This window comes from Cucurbita moschata, unplaced genomic scaffold, assembly GCF_002738365.1.
Source record: "Cucurbita moschata cultivar Rifu unplaced genomic scaffold, Cmos_1.0 Cmo_Scf00001, whole genome shotgun sequence".
NCBI lineage: Eukaryota > Viridiplantae > Streptophyta > Magnoliopsida > Cucurbitales > Cucurbitaceae > Cucurbita > Cucurbita moschata.
The window spans coordinates 2,876,726-2,896,813 of NW_019268517.1; the positions used below are offsets into that span (position 1 = coordinate 2,876,726).

At 35.3% G+C, this 20,088-nt stretch overlaps 3 protein-coding genes and 1 long non-coding RNA gene across 9 annotated transcripts; 1 reads left to right on the forward strand and 3 right to left on the reverse strand.

Annotated features, from left to right (window-relative positions):
• Nucleotides 1–124: 124 nt before the first annotated feature.
• LOC111441434 lies at nucleotides 125–1,053 on the reverse strand. Its single transcript, XR_002710155.1, has 2 exons — nucleotides 961–1,053; nucleotides 125–792 (listed from the first exon to the last, which is right to left on the reverse strand). It is a non-coding gene; the product is annotated as an uncharacterized LOC111441434 (long non-coding RNA).
• Nucleotides 1,054–1,304: 251 nt separating this feature from the next.
• On the reverse strand, nucleotides 1,305–3,538 carry LOC111441423 (pentatricopeptide repeat-containing protein DOT4, chloroplastic-like). Its single transcript, XM_023078414.1, has one exon. The coding sequence runs from the start codon at nucleotides 3,383–3,385 to the stop codon at nucleotides 1,616–1,618; it is 1,770 nt and encodes a 589-aa protein (XP_022934182.1). The 5' UTR covers nucleotides 3,386–3,538; the 3' UTR covers nucleotides 1,305–1,615.
• Nucleotides 3,539–4,426: 888 nt separating this feature from the next.
• LOC111451106 (acyl-CoA thioesterase 2-like) lies at nucleotides 4,427–12,841 on the forward strand. Of its 2 annotated transcripts, XR_002711932.1 has the most exons (18): nucleotides 4,427–4,717; nucleotides 4,821–4,913; nucleotides 5,286–5,353; nucleotides 5,427–5,508; nucleotides 6,089–6,135; nucleotides 6,243–6,368; nucleotides 7,142–7,219; nucleotides 7,708–7,795; nucleotides 8,403–8,515; nucleotides 9,250–9,312; nucleotides 9,396–9,451; nucleotides 10,689–10,793; nucleotides 10,884–10,940; nucleotides 11,252–11,353; nucleotides 12,194–12,242; nucleotides 12,317–12,385; nucleotides 12,467–12,718; nucleotides 12,751–12,841. XR_002711932.1 is itself a non-coding variant. In XM_023091386.1 (17 exons), the coding sequence occupies exons 1-17, from the start codon at nucleotides 4,702–4,704 to the stop codon at nucleotides 12,542–12,544; spliced, it is 1,290 nt and encodes a 429-aa protein (XP_022947154.1). In that variant the 5' UTR covers nucleotides 4,427–4,701; the 3' UTR covers nucleotides 12,545–12,841. The 2 variants fall into 2 exon arrangements, 1 of the variants encoding a protein (XP_022947154.1); XM_023091386.1 differs by having other exon boundaries at nucleotides 12,467–12,841.
• Nucleotides 12,842–13,797: 956 nt separating this feature from the next.
• On the reverse strand, nucleotides 13,798–20,009 carry LOC111444897. Of its 5 annotated transcripts, none has more exons than XM_023083134.1 (3): nucleotides 15,862–16,319; nucleotides 15,717–15,771; nucleotides 14,337–14,417 (listed from the first exon to the last, which is right to left on the reverse strand). In XM_023083134.1, exons 1-3 carry the CDS (start codon nucleotides 16,103–16,105, stop codon nucleotides 14,414–14,416), a joined length of 303 nt encoding a protein of 100 aa, XP_022938902.1. In that variant the 5' UTR covers nucleotides 16,106–16,319; the 3' UTR covers nucleotides 14,337–14,413. The 5 variants fall into 5 exon arrangements, 2 of the variants coding, with proteins under 2 accessions (XP_022938825.1, XP_022938902.1); XR_002710786.1 differs by lacking the exons at nucleotides 14,337–14,417; nucleotides 15,717–15,771; nucleotides 15,862–16,319 and adding exons at nucleotides 17,905–17,916; nucleotides 18,005–18,069; nucleotides 19,782–20,009; XM_023083057.1 differs by lacking the exon at nucleotides 15,717–15,771 and having other exon boundaries at nucleotides 13,798–14,417; nucleotides 15,862–16,309.
• Nucleotides 20,010–20,088: the final 79 nt, after the last annotated feature.

The following is a 20,088-nucleotide window of genomic DNA, read 5'->3' on the forward strand; positions in this document are numbered from 1 at the left end:
TAACAATGAGCAAAATTTTGTCCACAAAAATTCAAACTTTTGGAATGATATATTCTATTCTAACGGTTGTTTGTTAATATGAATCGTTCAAGGCTCGACATTGATAGTTGACCTGTGACTGCTTAAATAAATTTATGGTACTTTCAATATGATGTATCAAATGTAATAACCGTTACATAAGAAATGAAGATAAAAATCTGTTGTTTTTATACTAAAAATAACAGGAAGGAAAATCACATGGAAAATGAAAAAAAAAAAAAAAACCTAAACAGATGTGTATTTTGCTTTCAATCACTTTGAAGAATTTTGGGGAACGCTGCACGCCTCTCCTATTCTTGACCTTATTGAAGGAGGTAAAGTAGTTCTGCTCGGCTCTGTTTTAGCTAAACTAGTTTTGTTTTATTCTCTTATTGAACTCGAGTCCCACTATTCTTGAACAAGGTAAATAGGCTTTGCTTCTGTCCCTATTGATCTCTTTCTCGTTCTTGTTCTCTTTGTTCTTGTTCGTTTTTCTTTATTTTATTTTGATGAATTATACTTCTTTCCCGGGATTTTAGGATGCATAACTTTGCACAAATGTTCTTGGCTGCTTCTCATCTGTGCTTCCTTCAGTATCATATCTTGAAAGAAGTGAAGAGACTGCAGTGACTTACAAGAATAACCATTGTAATGGATTCAAGGAAATTTTCTATATGCATCTTATTTTGGTGAAGAATTTGAATCCTATATTCATTTCTCATTTGTAAGTATCGTCCTCGATCACCGATCACCGCGCATTATATGCTGGGGAACCTAAAACATTAATTGATACTTTCTTAGAACTCCACAACAGTTGTACAATCTAAAGAACAAATCATGTTCAAGTAAAGTCGTTGTTAATTGATATTTTCAAGCCAATAGAAACAGGAGTGGAAGGTAGAAGCTTCAAATGAATAACAAGCCTATAAGAGAAGAGAGTACCAAGTTGATGAATAACAAGCCTACAAGCGGAGAGTACCAAGTCGATTGGCGCGTCTGTTGTTTATGGCATTGACGAGAATCGCTTTGAGAATTCCGCCCTCCATGAATCACGAATGGAAAGTTCGAACCTTCAAGAAGCTTTTCTGATGCTCTTCTACATCCTCGAGTATTTTTCGTCCACCATAAATAGATAGGTTATGAAATGGAAGTGTTTCAAGGAAATAAGAACTACCAAGACCATAACTTCCTTTCGAATTCAAGACAAACTCAAAACATTTAGTGGAATCCAATGATAATCAATAACATGCATATGTTGAAGTTACTATATCAGCCGTGTGAGTTACCTGACAAAATTTGCCTGCTCCCATCAGTTATGGGACTAGGATTCATTGTTGCAACCTTCCCATTTTCACGAAGACTTTCCACTGCCTTGAAAAAGCGAAGAGGAGAGGGAAAAGAAGCTTAGCGAGCTTTTTGCTGGCCGATCGATCACTTCATAAGCCCTTTAGCGCGCAAGAACAAGGGTTGAGACCTCGAACTTCCCAGTGATCTTTGCTTTCAATAAAGCGAACCAGGGTCGAGCAACCCAAACACCCATCCGCATCTTCCCATCGGTTTTACTCAGCACAAAAGTTGTGCAACATTTGCATGAAAGTCAGATTTGTTTGGTTCTAAAAGCATTGAGCTGTTGAACAATAGAATCAGCGATGTCAGAGAACCCATGAGTTAATTTACAACCAGCAAAAAGAGCACCCCAGATCCTTGTATCAGGTTCTACTGCCATTTTCTTCACAAATTCAACAATTTTTCCTTGCCTAGCAAGCAACTCCACCATACAAGCATAATGTGCCACTGTTGGAGTAATGTTATACTCGTCAATCATTGAATTAAACCACATCCAACCTGCCTTTTCCAAACCACATTGAGCACAAGCCGATAAAAGAGAAACGAAGAGCGTCCCATTCGGCTTCAAACCATAACTTAACATGTCCGAAAATGTATTGAGTGCCTCCTTCCCATAGCCATTCATACCGTACCCTTTAATCATTGTACTCCAACAAACTAAATCCTTTGTCAAAATCTCATAAAAAACATGTTCTCCTAGCTTTACCCTTCTAAGTATGCAGTAAAAATCAACCAAAGCAGACATCAAACGTGTATTAGACGAGTAACCAGATTTCGTTATATGAGCATGTATACTTTCTCCCAGTTCCTGAGCATCCAATGAAGAACAGGCATTCACTAGACTTCCAAAAGTTATAGCATTAGGCCTTTCATTAGTTGATTGCATCATTTTAAATGTCTGGATGGCACTAAGTGGTTCTTCACCATGAGAGTATGCTGAGATCATTGCGCTCCATGCAATGATATCTTTGTCAACAAGCTCATCAAATGTAAGTTTGGCCAACCCCAATTCACCAAATTTAGCATACATTTGGAGCAGTTCAGTTCCAACTGAAATAAAACAGAGAAAACCACCTTTCAGCGCATAACAATGAACAGCCAAGCCAAGTACAAGTTCATCAACTAATAACACAGCAGCTATAAAGTCCAGCATCATCGTTTCGCCCAATTCGAATCCAAAAGACCGCATCCTTGTGAAAATTTTAAAGGCTTTACTAGGACAATTGTTCTGGATACACGCATGAGTTACAGTTCTCCATGACACCATGTCCTTTTTCCTCATCGTTTTCAAAACTCTAATTGATGCCTCAAGATTTCTACATTTTGAATACATATCCATGAGTGAGTTCTGAATGTTAACTATAGAATAAAAATCCCTTCTCATTGAAAACGCATGAATCTCTTTACCCAAAGATAGAGCACCAAAATCAGCACAAGCAGGTAGAATGCTTACAATGCTTACATGGTTTGGACGAACACCTTGATATTGCATCTCTCTGAAAAGATGAAATGCTTCACTACACTGGCCATGTTTCACGCATGCCGAGATCACAGCACTCCACAAAACGACATCCTTATAAGGTATCTGATAAAACAACTTCCAAACGATCCCAATATCACGCATTGAATAAAACCCAAGAAGAGCCGTTGAAACTGCCACTTCTGATTCAAACCCCATTTTGATCACTCCTCCATGCATCACCTCAATCGTTGATTCCCAGCTTAATGCGTCAATCGCTCTTAATACGCTCAGCATTGTCACATAATTTGGCCTGTGCCCATTTGCGAACATCATCTTGAAGAAGCCAAAAGCCGAGTCCGGCTGGCCTGTTCTTACCAAATTGGTGATTTTAGACGTCCAAGATATTACATCCTCTTGTTTTGCGAAGAATCCAACTGGGTCTTCGTAATATGCTTGTTTTTTGGCTGAAGTATCATCGATCACAGAACCTATCGTGTAATTTTTTCTTTGGGGACTTTTGACAAACAGGTTGCGTGCACATCTTGAAAAGCACAGCATATATTACATGCGAAGAGGGACAAATTCGAGATATCTGTTCTGTTAACAGCGGATTGCGGATTCTAGCAAGTGAATGAAAGGCTCAGCGGAATCCAAGAGAGCTAGAATAAGAGAGGAGACTCGCTTGGAGCATTCGAACAATTCTACCGCTTCCATTTCCATCCATTTTTTAACCTAATTTTTCAAATTTATTGAATTATTTAACTAAACTTTTTAAAAGGAAAATGATAATAAAACCACAAATTTTAATTTATGAATTTTTGCAATTAAATTAAATTTATATATGGATCAAATTTAATTTTGTTTAAACTTTTTTAATTAAAATTAGGTATGAACTAATAGAAAATAAAAAAGTTATTTTTTTCTCATGAAAATATTGGAAACTTTTGTTATTAATTTAATTAGAGACATTTTTTTTCGAAAATATTACGATTTAATAATGGTGAAAATTTAATTAGAAGACTTTAATTATGACGTATTATAATATTACAATCTAATTTATTTATTATTAATAAATGCATAACGAACTAAATAAAATACTGGGCACGCGCCGTGGCCTGCGCCGATTTGTAGCCACCCATCCCACCATTTCAAAATGATTTTAAAATATATTTTACTTATTTTATTTTTATAATTATTTTTCAATAATTTTTATTATTTGGAAATTAAATATTTAAAAGTAAGTACATAAATGTTTTACTAATAACATTTTATATTTATTAAAAATAAAAATTTAAATAAATGATAATATCAACCAAAACCAACTTAATCTAAGTTGGATTAAAAAAATTAGTGCGAGGTTTAATAAATTAGAGATTTTTTCTTTCTTTCTTTTTTTTTTTTTTTTTTGTAAAATTTATAATTTTTTTAATTCGATAAATATAAAATATTAGGATTTGAATTTCCAAAAACTCAACCCGAATTTATTTTGATTGATAATTAAACATAAAAATAAGATTTCATTTTTTTTAATTTAACCTATAATTTATATATATATATATATATAGAAAAAGTTCGTGCGAATCACATTTAGGATTTGAATGGCTCACATTTCAACCTCATAATTGACGTACTAAAAAAAGAAGGGATTGAATTGTTGACTACGATTGAACCGACCGAAGAGATTGAAATTGTTTATTCTACTTCAAATTTGTCTTTGAATCAAATAAAAATTAATAAGATCATGATGAGATAGCGGGAGGAAATTACGTAATTTCGTTGCCAGTTGATCCGTCTATTTTCCTCGCTCTAACTGGTTCGGTTATCATTCACCACAATTCAACATTGTTCCAAGATTTGTTGCCGTTTGGAGCACCATGGACTTCGAATCAGGTGCGCTGGATCGTAGTTAGACTAGACAATCATTTCCTTTTTGTTTTCTGCAATTTTGTTCACCGTCGCGCGTGATTTCGATGATCTTAATTTGATTTTGCAGTGGTTGAGTTTCTTGGATGTGTTCCGCTGCTTCAGAGGCTGCCTGGCTCATCTCTAAAGGCTATTGCTGAAGTGATTGTCGTTAAGCACTACGGTAAGTTTCATTTTCCATAATTTCTTCGTAACTTTTGGTCCATCGTAGTATGCAATCACCTGATGATATCCAGTAAAATTCTGCTCCTCCACTCGATGGAATGAGTATGTAGTGACCGATGTGCGATTTAATTTTATGATGTTCGTTTCGTTTCCTAGCTGATGTCAATTGTGGGAAACAATCGAACTGGAAGTAGTGTTGATAGTAGTTTAAAAGATAAAATTGATCTTTATCTCAAAACTTTGAGGTTTTTTGGAGTTTATGGCGGTTACATTAGAGAAGAAATTGGAGTTCTGGCTATTGTAACTTCAGATTTATTAGCCAACGTAGCAGTCGTTATATCACAGTTTCAATTTGACAAGCTTTTTTCAGAGAGGGGAGACTATGTTCTTCGCGAGGGTGAAACAGGAGCTGGAATCTATTTTATATGGGAGGGAGAGGTAATCTTCTTCGGAAATTTGTAGTTCTTGGAAGTTTAGTTGGTCTTGAAAAAGCTTCTCTTATGATTTGCAGGCTGAAATACTTGGTTCCGATGATGGAGATGAAGAAAATCGTCCGGAATTTCAATTGAAGCGTTATGACTATTTTGGTTATGGTAAATTTTTTCTCAGTATTTTTGACGTATAGTGTGAGATCCCACATCGGTTGGAGAGGAGAACGAAGCATTCTTTACAAGGGTGTGGAAACTCCCTAGCAAACGCGTTTTAAAAACCTTGAGAGGATGCCCGAAAGGGAAAGCTCAAAGAGGATAATATCTGCTAGCGGTGGGCTTGGCCGTTACATATAGTATTTCAGATCAACTACTGTCCTGATGTCAAATTTGTTAAACACGAAGTATCCTTTCTACTTCTGCGTTAAACGCATCTTAGCGTCCACGCCTTTCCATCTAGGAATCATTTGTTGAACTTCAAAGCATTTACAACCTAGTACTGGATCATATCAGATTATGTTTTAACATTTCACAGTTTCATGAACTTCTCCTTTTGGTTCTCCCACTAGATTGTTCCCTTGTCTTCGTTCTTCGCCATGTACTCATCTCGATATAACAAGCGTGTAGAATTTTGGTGTCACTCTTTATATTGCCATCTTGAGCTGATAAAAACTGATTCTGGATTTTACATGCTCAATGCTAGTCTCGTTCTGATTCTTGAAATTGAATGAAACTGCTTTTGTAGGAACCTCATCAACTATACAAGAAGCTGATATAGTTTCTTTGTCTAAAGTAGGTCGTTCAGGCATTCCATTTTTTCTTTTACAAACAAAATTCCTCTTCCTTGAGGTTATGCTATCGACACGCTTTACTTACACGTGTGCTTCTTATTGTGGCAGCTGACATGTTTGCTCCTACCTCGGGAACATTATCCATTACTAAATCCAATGTCAATCTGGAATGCTCATGGAACTCCTGATACATGTGCACTTGTTGAGAAAATATTGCACCTAGAGCCTCTGGAAGTATGTTTTTCTTGAATACGATTTTACTTTTCGCAAGTAGTGCCCACATTCCCTACTCCCATGAAGCTCATGATCTCCTTTCTCTAGCACTTTTCATTGGAACAAAAGATGAAGGAATTTCAAACTTCTATAGTTTTCTTATGTTCTAGGATAAGTGATATCTCAAATTCTTTTAATTTTACACAATCAATTTCTCTGTTTTTATTGTTTTTAAAATATATTCGGTTTTCATAACTAGTCAGTTCTAAAAATCTTCATGGGAATTATTGTTTCATAGGAACTAATTCTTTTATCTATTTTAAAATTTGGCTGAAATAGTTTTGTAATTTTTGTTCTATTTTTGAAAAATAAAGTTTATTTCTTTAAACTTTAAATAATATTTAATTAAAATCACTTCATATTATTTTCAATTCATTATTCATTTTGAATGTTTCTGAAAAATCAAAGTGGTTTTATTTTAATATATCATCTATCTTTTTAGGATATTACATTATTGCACAAACAAATATATTCCAAGAACATCAATGAATCTCGTCCTAAGTAAACAGAGAATGAGAGAATTGTATTGTTCCTCTTGAAGCATAGAGCTATATTAAGTGAAATGAAAATTGAGAGATTCTGTGATTGACTCCCGTTGAAACATAGAACTACATTAAAGTTGGTTTTATCTTTCAGAGATGATATTCTTTTCTTTGATTATGTAATGCTGCTAAAATTATTGCTTCTATTTCTTTCTATATATATATATATTTTTTTTTTGGGATTCTCTGTAGGCAGATATATTCCGGGGGATTACTTTACCCGATGCTCCAAAATTTGGAAAGGTTTTTGGTGGACAGCTAGTTGGTCAGGTATGTTTTTTTTTTTCCTTTCCGGGGGGGGGCGCATTCTTTTTAGTTCTTCTTCCACAATTGTCAAAGAAGCAGTATCTGTATTTTTTTCATTGGTATTGTATAATAGAATTCAAAATATAGGGCGCTGGATATCTTTGTTACTTAAATCTAGTATTGGTATTTTGGGATTTCGTTACAGTTGACTAGTGAATTAATCTCAAGTGCAGTTCAAAAAATTTCGTTCTCATGTTAACCTGGTGCTCCATCACATGTCCTTGATATTGTAACTTTAAAGATGAAAAACAATTATTTGCCAATCATGACAACATATCTTTGAAGTATAAAAGGTTTTTAAGAAAGATCCATCTTCGTTTTTACGTCTCTACTGATTTAGCAGCTTATGCATGTCCCAAGATTTTTCACTCATATTTAAGTTACTTGATAAATATAGACTTTAAACACGATAGAGCAAGATTGTTAATGCTTCTAATTCATACATATCACAGGCACTGGCAGCAGCGTCAAAAACTCTTGATTGTCTCAAGTTTGTCCATAGTTTGCATGTATATTTTCTTCTCGTTGGGGATTTTGATTGTAAGTACAATTATTTACGCTGGTTCTTGATGCTTTTATTGCACAGATAGATCTTAATGTTTTTATTGCGCAGATAACTTAATCCCAGATGTAATATCTTCTTGTGTTTACACATATATTTGTTTCTTGTCTTCATCATTGTCATTTCACATAATTCACTTTCAATTAAATAATTTGCATGATAGTGTATATAAAAAAAAAAAAAAAAAAAAATTGCACGGTGGTGGCTGTTGGCGAGAGAATGCCTCATCTTCTCATAAAATTGTAGCATGTGAAGCTTTCAGGATATAAGTGTTTATTACATCCAAGGATGTGTTTCCCTGTGGCATTTAATGATTCATCAGAAGCTGTGCTAGCTGGGTTCCTGGTACTTTATGGATTTGTCAACATTGACTTGAACTCTTGGTTTCATATGCTTCTGTAAACCATAAGATTTGGAAATACACATTCCACATTTGGAGGGTGTGCTTAGTTCTAGAAGCTGCCTGCTTTATTGTTAAAGTTCAATTATTTTCCATATCTATGTGACAAACTTCAGATGGTGTAGAACAATCTTAAATTAGAAGTTGAAACAGACATGATAACCACTCATTGTTTGCTTTTTTAGTGCCAATTATATATCAGGTTCACCGTATGCGTGATGGAAACAGCTTTGCTACCCGGAGAGTGGATGCAATCCAGAAAGGACATGTCATTTTCACATTGCTTGCTTCATTTCAAGTAATTAGAATTCTTGGATGAAAACCATTCAGTAACTTTTTTTTTCGGAAAAATATCAATTCTTACTCATTAACTTATTTTGTTAGTTTCATTATTAATTGCAACTCTGACTATGCTTATGATCACGATAGTAGTATGTAGAATTTTGGCTTATGAATATGGAAGAAAACTTTGCAATATGTTTATTGTTCTTCATACTTGACCTAGAAAAGCATACAAGAGATACAACAGCTAGAAGATATTTATTGAAATACAATTTCCTGGTATTTATTGTACTTTTATGGCATAGACTTGCTAGATGAAGATATTTATGGTAGAATTATTGGAATGATCTTCCAAGTTATGAAGTTTACCAAACCCCTTCGAAAATCTCTGTCACTTAACTTTGAATGAAAACCATGGACTTTTAGGTGATAAAACATTTGTGCAAATAGCAAAAGATATAGAATAATTGGAAGAGGTTTTATAGAAGTCAAAGTGACCAGTTTGAGTAACAGAGTCATAATTATCTGTGGGGAACTCCAAATCAAGTTCCATAAAACCCATCTGAAACTTAGCTTATTATAGGTTCCAACAATACCATATTCCTACAGCATGAAAGTTATTCCAAAACAAATCTAAATCTTGAATTTTATAAATCTTGGAAATAGTAATGAGAGACAATTCTGCTTCATTAGACATTTCTATAGTTTATGCTGCAATTGATTGCCAATACTATAATGGTTTGTTTGCAGAAAGAAGAAGAAGGATTTGACCATCAGATATCAAAAATGCCATCCGTGCCAGCTCCAGATACGGTGACTAAAACTTTACAATCTATATGTATGAAAATTTCCATCAGAGAATTGCTGTTTCGATATTAATATTGATTATATTGTAGCTTCTATCTATGGAAGACTTGCGAGAAAGACGACTTACAAATCCATCGCTTCCTAGGTAAGATTTATCTTTTGTCCATATCAGAAATTCTGTATGGGCTTTTTGATCAGTTAGTTGGAACATTCATGCTCGTTCTTCCTATAACATGTGCTCGAATATCTGAAACTTTTATTATGATATTTGATAATATATTAGGTCATGCAGTGCCCTGGATATGAAAATAATAATTCAATTATTTTGGTGAAATTATGTCTAGTTGGTTTTTTTTTATTAGAGTGTAGGTTAACAAAAGGTCAGCCGTTTATATGGCCAAAATGTCTCTGAACAAGTGACAAGACACTCCTAATCCTCTCTGAACAAGTGATAAAGACACTCCTAATCCTCAGCCCACCAACATTTGTTGAAGCAAGAATCCTTGAATCAAAAAAATTAACTCCTTGTACAAAATTTGAATCAACCCCAAGAGATAAGGTAGAATTAGATTACCTCTTGAGATCAAATATCTAGAAGTAAGATTTGGAATCTTTTTCTAAATTGAGTCACTCCACAATCGAACTTGATTAAGGCTTAGATTGAATGACTCGGATGCAATCCAGCACAAGAATTGCTTGAAATCTTAGAAATGGTAAAGATGATGCTCAAGTTTCTAGGTGGGAAAGTCTCAACTTGAGAGCTCAATTTTATTCATCCAAAATATAATTTTTACATACCAATTTGTGGGTATTTATTAGCCTCCTCACAAAAAAAAAAACTCCACATCCTTCAAATGCCCGCTATAAGGGGTTATGGCCATCATTGGAAAATAACTCCACACTACCCTTCTGTGTCCACTAAAGCTCCAAATCGTCCTTTCTCACTCGAGTTAGCTTGTAACACATGAAATGGAGGCTGAACCGAGCCAATCCAATTTTGTAGATGAAGAATGAATGATTCTTAAATCTTCTTGACTTTGAATCACATAATAAGCCAATTGAAACATTTGGAACACCATGATCCTCATCACCGAGTTCCAACATATAAATAGAATCATATACCGTATTCATTTGGAAGTTCTATTTTTAGGATGATTTGATGGTGGTTGTCGAGGCTAACTTGGTCATAGACTCATATTAAATGTTTATTATGCAAAAATAATTAAGGAAGATGTACTATAGACAGTTTGTCTCAGGTGCGTCTTCTTGTGTCTAATTGCTGATAGTGCCATTTTGGATAAGAACTTGTCTATCGTAGAATGACTTGCATGAACTATCATCCCTACTGTTCAATCAGCTCATGAAACCATTGCTTATATCAGGACTTACCGCAACAAGGTAGCTTCCAGGGTGTTTATTCCTTGGCCAATTGAGATACGGTTTTGTGAGCCAAACAATTCAACAAACCAGACCAAGTCTCCTCCCAGGTAAACTGGCTGCCCTTCTAATATCGATTAATACTTCGTCTATAGCACTTTTCTTGCATTTATAAAAAAATGCCTTGAACTATGTTGCAGTTTGAAGTATTGGTTTAGAGCAAGAGGAAAACTATCTGATGATCAAGCCTTGCATAGGTAAGCAGCTTAATTAGGCAAGTCAAGTTAAGCCTTTTTGAAATTGTGGAGTAGATGCCTCTCAAGTCAGAGAGCCAAATGGCATTTAATTTTGAAATCCTCTTTTATGGGAAGGTTTGAATCAACAATCGAGTATACCTTTCAAACCTCTATAAATGAGGGGTAATTTAAAGTGAGACTTAAAAAATTACTATGACAGAAAGTTCTTGCTTGGTGTGGCAATGACAAAAATTTACCAGAAAAAAATTCCATACGATCTAATGTCGTGTATACGTTGAAAATAATATTGTATGATGTATATTGCTGTGTAGGTGCGTAGTAGCATATGCTTCTGATCTGGTATTTCTTTCAATAAGCTTGAATCCCCATCGTCGGAAGGGTTTGAGGTCGACTTCCGTGAGCTTGGATCACTCGTAAGTATTTGTAATGATATATTTACGATTAAATACCTAAGCCCAAACATCATTAAATATGGAAATTTCTGTTCTACTTCAATGCATATGCTTCTGATCTGGTATATCTGGAATATTGTATATTTCTTTCTTTGGGTGGTCAGGGCTCATATTGTCCACTTGTATTATGCTCTCAGGGGTCCCATCTTGTATTGTACTCTTGACTCCCACTAATCAAACAAGAGGCTTTAAATACCCAAAGAACTAAGCTCGAAAAGCCAACAAGAACTTTAAATTGTTAACTTTTTCACATGAGGGTCTGAATCTGAGACATTGGAGGGAATGTCGAGTGAGATCCCACATTGGTTGAAGAGGGCAACGAGCATTCTTTATAAGGGTGTGAAAACCTCTCTCTACTAAACGCGTTTTAAAACTTTGAGGGGAAGCCCGGAAGGGAAAGCCCAAAGAGGACAATATCTGCTAACAGTGGGCTTGGGCTGTTACAAATGGTATTAGAGCCAGACACTGGGTGTGTGTCAGCGAGGACGCTAAGCCTCTAAGGGGGTGGATTGTGAGATCCCACATTGGTTGGAGAGGGGAACAAACATTTCTTTTAAGGGTGTGGAAACCTCTCCTTAGTAGACGCGTTTTAAAACCTTGAGGGGAAGCCTGAAAAGGAAAGTCTAAAGAGGACAATATCTACTAGTAGTGGGCTGGAGCTGGAGCTGTTATCGGAGTCGAGAGTATAATACAAGATGGGACGGTGAGAAATTGGTTTACAAGGATGCATAATCATCATTTTTAACATTTTCACAAAGGTAGAATAAAACTTTTGCCTCAATTGTCTTCATTTCTGTCCAGGATGTGGTTTCACCGACCTTTAAGAGCTGACGACTGGCTGTTATTTGTAGTAAGTGTAATGAATGAAGTATTCCATTTTCAGTTTTGAATATGCTCAAAATATACTAACAGAATCATAAACAGATACAATCACCTACTGCCTACAATGCTCGCGGTTTCGTTTCGGGTGAAATGTTCAACCAAAAGGGCGAGGTAACGAACCTAACTACCATATTTTCTCCCCTCTTTTTCTCTCTGTTATGTCAGTAACTGAATTGTGCAAATAATGAACAGCTTGTCGTGACGTTGACTCAAGAAGGGCTGCTTCGGAAGGCGAGATCGCCAGAACCCGCTCCAACCTCGAAGTTATGAAGTGTGTCATCGAATGTGGTAGCCTTCAATCTATACACTATTCTACTTTTATCTATATCAATTTTGAAGTCCCAACTTAGTGGGTCAGCCATGGATGGTAGTGGATAGAAGAAGTTCGTAGAAGCCATAAATTTCTCTTTTCATATTAATTTTCCCAATGTGTATTTTTCTAAAATCATTCTAATAATTCATAATAATTTAGAGAAATATACACAAGGATCAAAGTTATGGTATTTCGTGTTTATGTGATGATGTAATATTGTGTCTCCTCTCTCTATTTTATTTTTAGTTCATTTATGTGTTCTTTTTATTATAATTCTTACATCGAGTGGATTCGTGTTTGGATAGTAAAAATGGTAGATTTACTATAATATTACATTTTTAATGAGTCTTAGAAAATTATTTTTAAGTGTTGTTCGAGAATAAATAATCAAAAATATATTTATGAAATTAAATAAAAATAAAATGGATAAAATTAGCTATAAATTGAAGTTGGTTCAATTTATTTAATCTAGTTTTAAGAGATTCCGTATACCATACCAACTGAATCCAATTCTCTACTCGATAGTATTATAAGTCGATAGTATTATAAGTCGTTGTCTTTTACTTACATTCCCACGTAACATCAATTTCAATTTCTCTCTCTTGCTTTCGAAATTCTTTTTCCAAGTTGTCTTTTGCTTACATTCCCACATAACATCAATTTCAATTTCTCTCTGGCTTTCGAAACTCTTTTTCCAAAACCTCTCTTCCCCGCTTTCTAAAATCTTCTCTTGAAATCGAGACTTGAGGTTTGTATTCATGTTGTCCGACAGCAGGCGATGTAACTCGAAGTAGGCTTGACCCACTCAGAGCTGAGAGTGGGTGCAGCACAATCGCCAAATCCACTGCCTAGAAACCATAATTGTGAGAGTCGAGTTAGGTTAATTGGGGTTTTCGGTCATCGAATTTTTTATCATCCCAAAGTCAACTCAATGGTCGTTGGAGGGGTTAGTGTCGAGTGTACCTCTATACCACGATTGGATTCCGATGTTTATGTACTTGTCAGTAAATGTACAACCATTTAAGATATAGAGAAAGGTGCCGTCACGCAATACCACAACATATATTAAGTGCAGAATTGACCCTGCGTTAAGTGCAAGATTATGATTATAATCACAGGAAGCTTATTTTTTGTTCATAAATGATATCGATAATAGCAAGCTGCGTCTGCTGAGATAAGAACAAGGGAATGAGAGGAAAGGGGGAGGTAATAGAAGAAAAACCTCCTAGTTCAACATTTTTCAAGAATATTATACATCAACAAATGCAAAACTAATGTCTTCAATAACCTTATACACAATATGTTATGTTACATATCAGCATTGCAATTCTAAAGAACTAAGCCATTTTCACACCAACACAATGTAAGGCGAGATGTTTTTTATCAGTCAAAAGCAGATATCTCCCATGTTTCCTCGGTCCACTTACCGAAGAATATAAAGGGACCTAGTTGGGTCGGGATAAGAATATAAAGGGACCTAGTTGGGTCGGGATAAAGAGCCGTAAGCGCGGGTGGGTACACATCTAACTAAATAATTGTATTGCACTCAAGATCCCCTTGTAAAGTAATTTGCCACAAAAGTAACTAGTAGGCATACCAGAAGTGAAATTCAGCTAGCTTTTCTCCTTTTGAATGCAGGATGAATGGACCCATTATACGAATCCAAATTGTCAATAGTTGAAATACAGTCTTTCATCCTCTTCAGAACTGCAGGAATCATAGAGATATTACTTGATATTTTATCTTTGAGCAATTGTATCTTCTTTTCTGCTTCTAAACCCTCGTCATGAAGGACTGTTCCTTCACCTCTTGTGATTTGTTGTTCATCATCTGCGTAACAAAATGATTTGTCAGTCAGGACATACAGCTGAGTAAATAAATCCTATATGCATCATCAGAATAACTCTTCATTACCACCAGACACACTAACATTGTCACACAAGTACATCCTTGGAGTAAACTCATGATCGAGTCCAAAAGGTTAATATTTGCTTTTTGAAAAAGATCGTAGGTTGGCGTAATCAATCAGAACATGCACGAATTATCGAAGCGCTCATGAACCGTAAATATAATATAACTAAAGTAGAGATGGCATACAGACTTCTGCAGAACATTGAATTAGAGAATCAAAAGGAACACAAAAGCAGGGGAATGAGCAATCCACCCTAAAAGCTAAAAGCTATTTCGCGAAAAAAGGACCTCGATCAACATAAATACAAGAGGCACTAGAGTCACAAAAATAATAAGATTAAGGGTACACGAAAAAGCTAACCATCTGCCTAAATCCTTGTCTCGAAAAGTCCTAGAATCCGCTGACTCGGAGCTATCATAGGACAGCCGAAATTCGTTAGCTTAGAGTAGAGTAAGAACTTTGACTTTCTTTTTCAACTTGTGATACAATAGCTGCATTAGAATATTTGCTACCGAAAGGAATAACTACTGAAGTCGATACACTCACCCCGAAACAGCAAGAACAACCTACCTAGTGAAACACTAGCTGAACTTAATTGTGTAATTTTCAGAATTGGCCAATAAGATCCACAAGTAGTGATGAGTTACAGCCTTACTAAACTCACTTGAAACATAGATTGTAAACGTAACATATTGAAGTATCATCACAATCAACAATTTTTTTGCAATTGTCAACGATTATATAAACTGCAACCAACAGAAGGACAAGACAGAAGGACATGAAACAGAAATACAGTTTGGAACACTACAGGAAAAGAACAAGAAAAACTGAATAAAAAGATTAAATATAATTATATCAATGAGCTTCTCATATGAGATGAAATCGATAAATGAAAGACCCGATTGAAATGACTTTCTAAGTACTTAAAAAATATGCACACGAACCAGTTCACTACAGTTCACTAGTCCTAAAATAGTCCTTCTAAATCTTAAGCTGAATGCTCCAGAAAGGCATTCTCAAAAACTACCGTTGGATACATAAATTTAGCTCAAAAGCCAACAAAATAGGAGTATTTGAACTTAATCCCCCCATCCTGAACCAGAATTGCAAATCAAATCAGTGAGAAGAACAGGTAGCAATTCCAGATCAAAAAAATTAGAACTAATTGTATTCCATTCGCCCTAATTAAACACTTCAAAGAGCGTTTAAAAACCAACCCGTTGGCACAGAATTCCCAAACAGCAAACTCATTCACTTCAAAGAAGCATATACCTAATAGAACAACATAATTTCAGATTTCTTTCAATTCATTTTCACAGAGAAAATCTACAAGTTCGGAGAAAGAAAGAAAACACAACCCACCTTCATGATTCGGAGGAACAGATATTCCCGGCTCCGAGGGTCCGAAGGCAACAGGCCTCGCGGACTCGAGTAACGAAATGAAGGAGGACTTTAGTTGAGCAGAGAGAGTGGATCTGTAGTGAAGAATCCTCTGAGCCATTTGGTTTACTTCAAGCTCGAGCTCCTCAAGCTCAGAATCGGGCTCCATTTCTTCGGATTCAAATCCAGAAACCCCGGTGTCTTCACCGGGTTTGTCGAAGGACATGTTTCAGTTTACATCCACAGGCAGTTTCTACAGAAGTAGGATTGAAAGATCAGAGCAACGAAATTCAGTTGTGTTCGAAACGAATGCGAATCTTGGGGTTTCGGAGGGCAATGGATTTCGAAATTTGAATGTTCAACGTGTGAAATCGACTGCAAGAGAAGAGAGAGAGAGAGAGAGAGAGAGAGAGGGCGTGCAGCCCGAGCCGACCAGTCGGGTCTTAAAGCTTGATTGGGCACCCGCCAAGACTATAAATGATGAAGCTTGAACATGACCCATTGGGCCTAGTCGGCCTATCTTAAGCCCAGCCCACAGTTATTTTTTATTTTTTATTTTTTTTTATTTTGCATATTCATTATTCCATTTAAATGTCTAAAACTATATTCTACCTTCAATATCCCTTAACCAATTAAACTATATTCTATATTCTAACTTTTTATCATCTAAAATTAGAATTATTACCGAACATTGATTTTGAAGCATTATTGGCCTTTAGTTTCTTTAATTTGAATACAAATTGGTTACTGTTTTGAAAATCATTTCAAACTGATAATTTATACAATTTTAATCATCCATTTCACTAAAAACTTCATCCTAGAATGACGAACACATCAACGGAGGAATGAATCAATCTTTATTTCAACACATGTTATTTATCTATTAAATATAGAAAGAAAAAAAAACATTAATTAGTTAGTGTAAATATAACTAAGAAATTATGACATCAACACCCTCCCTTATGAGTATGAAGGTCATATCTACCCCATATCTTTAAGAAAAGGTTGAAAAAATTTGTAAATGTCTTCCGTTTTGGCCAACATTTCGTTCCTTTCATATTCAATGCCAAGAATGTCACCAAATCCAAATTGTCTCAAGCATTCCACAAAGTTGATCCACAAGTTTTTTTTTTTTTTTTTTGGGCAGAAAAAAACAAAGCACGCACTTAAATAAAAAGAACGACCCCCTACCCGATAGTTATATGCTGTAAGCCATTATTGTTGCATTTTTGCTTACATCACATATAACACCAATTTCAATCTCTCAAATCTTTCTTTCAAAACTCTCTTTCGAAATTTCTCTACCCCTTTTCTAAAACTTTCTTCTTAAACCGGAGTCAGAAACTCAAGCATACATCACTTGGCCGTAAGCGACACAAGAATGAATTGACTAAACTCAAGGAAGTGAGTGTCGCACAATTGCGAAGATAAAACATCCCCATACATGCCAAGGAGGTTTAAAAAACCTACTCCATTTGGCACTAAGAATGACTACAAATAGAATTTTATACTTTCCCTTCGTTAACTCGAGAATACCTCAATCAATAAGGTACCAATTACTATCTCATAAGTCATCAATGGTTCAATCCCCACTCATGGTTCTACCAAAGTTTAATCTCTTCTTCAAAAGAAGAAAGTTTTTCATAAAAGAAAACATTGTTCGAAAGAAATTTCTTCTTTCCTTCAGAAGTATTCCTGCACAAAGATCGAAAAAGAGTCTACTTGATTGTTCTTCGGAAGCACCATTGAATTCCAAATATGCGTAGAGAAAAATTATATTCAGAAAAAATAAGTGTTCTAAAGTTTCTCTCTTAACTTTTGCTAAGGGTGCACCAGCAGCTAGGGAGATATTCAAATTTGATTAAAACTCCCAAATCAGATCATCTCTCTCACTAAGCACTCCCTATACTTTCATACGAAGCTCTGAAGTTAATTTACTAAATGAATTTGGCAATACCCAATTCATTAAACATCTCAGCGTTTATCAAACTGCACTATTCAACTCCTCCAGAAGCTCTACTCATGCTTTATCTTAACCTAAGCTTTAAGAAACGTATAAGCAAAGACTGCAAACTCGAAATATATATATACATAAAAAGGTAACTAAATCCTCGAGTCTACTTACAATGGATCGTCCTCGACACCATTGGAGCCGAGCTTCTCTCGCCGACGTTCTTGAGATTGATTATTCTATCCAAATATGTAACCCTTAGTAGTTTTTTATCCGCCCTCCCAAATTATACCATTAAAATTCAAAATAATATGTACATGTTCTATGAAGTTGGAAATTTGATCAAACACCAATCAAGCATATAAGAACCGGTAGATGACTAAATTGAAATTCCTATAATGTAAAAGTAAGACTACGTTAACTTCTCACTTAAACCAATATTATTCATTTGCTAAATGCTAAACCTTCTTGCTTCTAGCTGTATAGAAATGGAAACTACACTCTTTACTCCTACCTCTCATATCTCACTGCAATAGCAAGAGATGATGAGCGACAAACAAATCTAGCAAGACATATATTTCATTGAAAACGTTGACAAAAAGATTGAACACAAGTGTTAGATGAATACGACTCTCCACAATGGTATGATATTGTCCACTTTGAGCATAAACTCTCATGGTTTTGCTTTGGGCTTCCCAAAAGGTCTCATTCCAATGGAGATACTATTCCTTGATTATAAACCCATGATCATTCCCTAAATTAGTCGATGTGGGACTTTCATCATCCAACACCTCCCCTCGAACAAAGTACGCCTCCCCTTAATCGAAGCTCGACTCCTTTTTCTTTTGGAGTCTTAGTTATTTTTTACTATGCCTTCGACGAGGCTCGACTCCTTTTTCTTTTGGAGTCCTTTGTTCGACTCCTTTTTCTTTTGGAGTCTTAGTCATTTTTTACTATGCCTTCGAGGAGGCTCGACTCCTTTTTCTTTTGGAGTCCTTTGTTCGACATTTGAGGATTTACCAATCTATTGACATGACTAAGTTTAGGGCATGGCTCTGATACCATGTTAGATGAACATGACTTCCCACAATGGTATGATATTGTCCACTTTGAGCATAAGCTTTCGTGGCTTTGCTTTGGGCTTCCCAAAAGACCTCATCCCAGTAGAGATAGTATTTCTTGATCATAAACCCATGATCATTCCCTAAATTAGCCGATGTGGGACTTTCATCATCCAACAACAAGAACAAATAACAGTGATTAAACAAAATCAATATGAATCCACAAACTACAGATCGTCCTTTCTCTCTGAGCAATTTGAAAACGTATTAGAAGGAGAAATTTTCATCTATTTTAAGCTTAGTGCAGTGAAGAGTTCAGGACTCGGACAAATTTACACCACAATCGATGCTAATATCATAACTTAAACACAGACCGATAATGAATGTAGAAAACCTAAGTTCTACACACTAAAATCAAGTAAAAGATGAAATATACAATGACTTAGATTAGATGCTAATACAAAATTAAGAACGATAACTGACAGTGAAGAAATACGATTGAAATCGAAGTGCCACAAAACTTGAACTAATCTAGTACAACTTGCTTACAAAAACATGAAATCGATTAACTAGATGAACTCAATCAGATTTCTTTCAATTCATTTTCAGCCAGAGAAGAACGCTGATAAGATGAACTCAATCAATCACTAGATAAAGGAATCTATAATAGAGAAACAAAATTACATTAGTGAAACACAAAAAATTCAATGCGATAAACAAATCCGTGTTATATTGCACGATAACAATCCCTGGACTACAAAAACGTAAAACACAATCAACTTAGAAACTAGCCAGCTTAAAATCCAAGATCCTACTGCTTTCTCCTACGATTTTCTTAGCGACGAAGCAGATAATAAAAATTTTCAGGGAGAGATGATCGAAGGACTCACAGAATCGAGAAAATTGAATTGAGGACCATACTCAGCGGTTATGAGAAAATATGAAGCAGCGACGGTGGCCACCAAGCTGTTCTTCTCAGCAACTTGCCTGTTCGTGGATTCACCATTTCTGTTCCCTCCATCGCTTCGACCTCTCAATTTCGAAGTTAACCGCTCGAACGAAAAAACAAATGTGTGTTTGGATTCCGAGAAACCATTGAAAATGTTCCCATTTTTATTTCAAATTATGACTAAATTATACAAAAAAAAAAAAAAAAAAAAAAAAAAAAAAAAAAAAAAAAAAAAAAAAAAAAAAAAA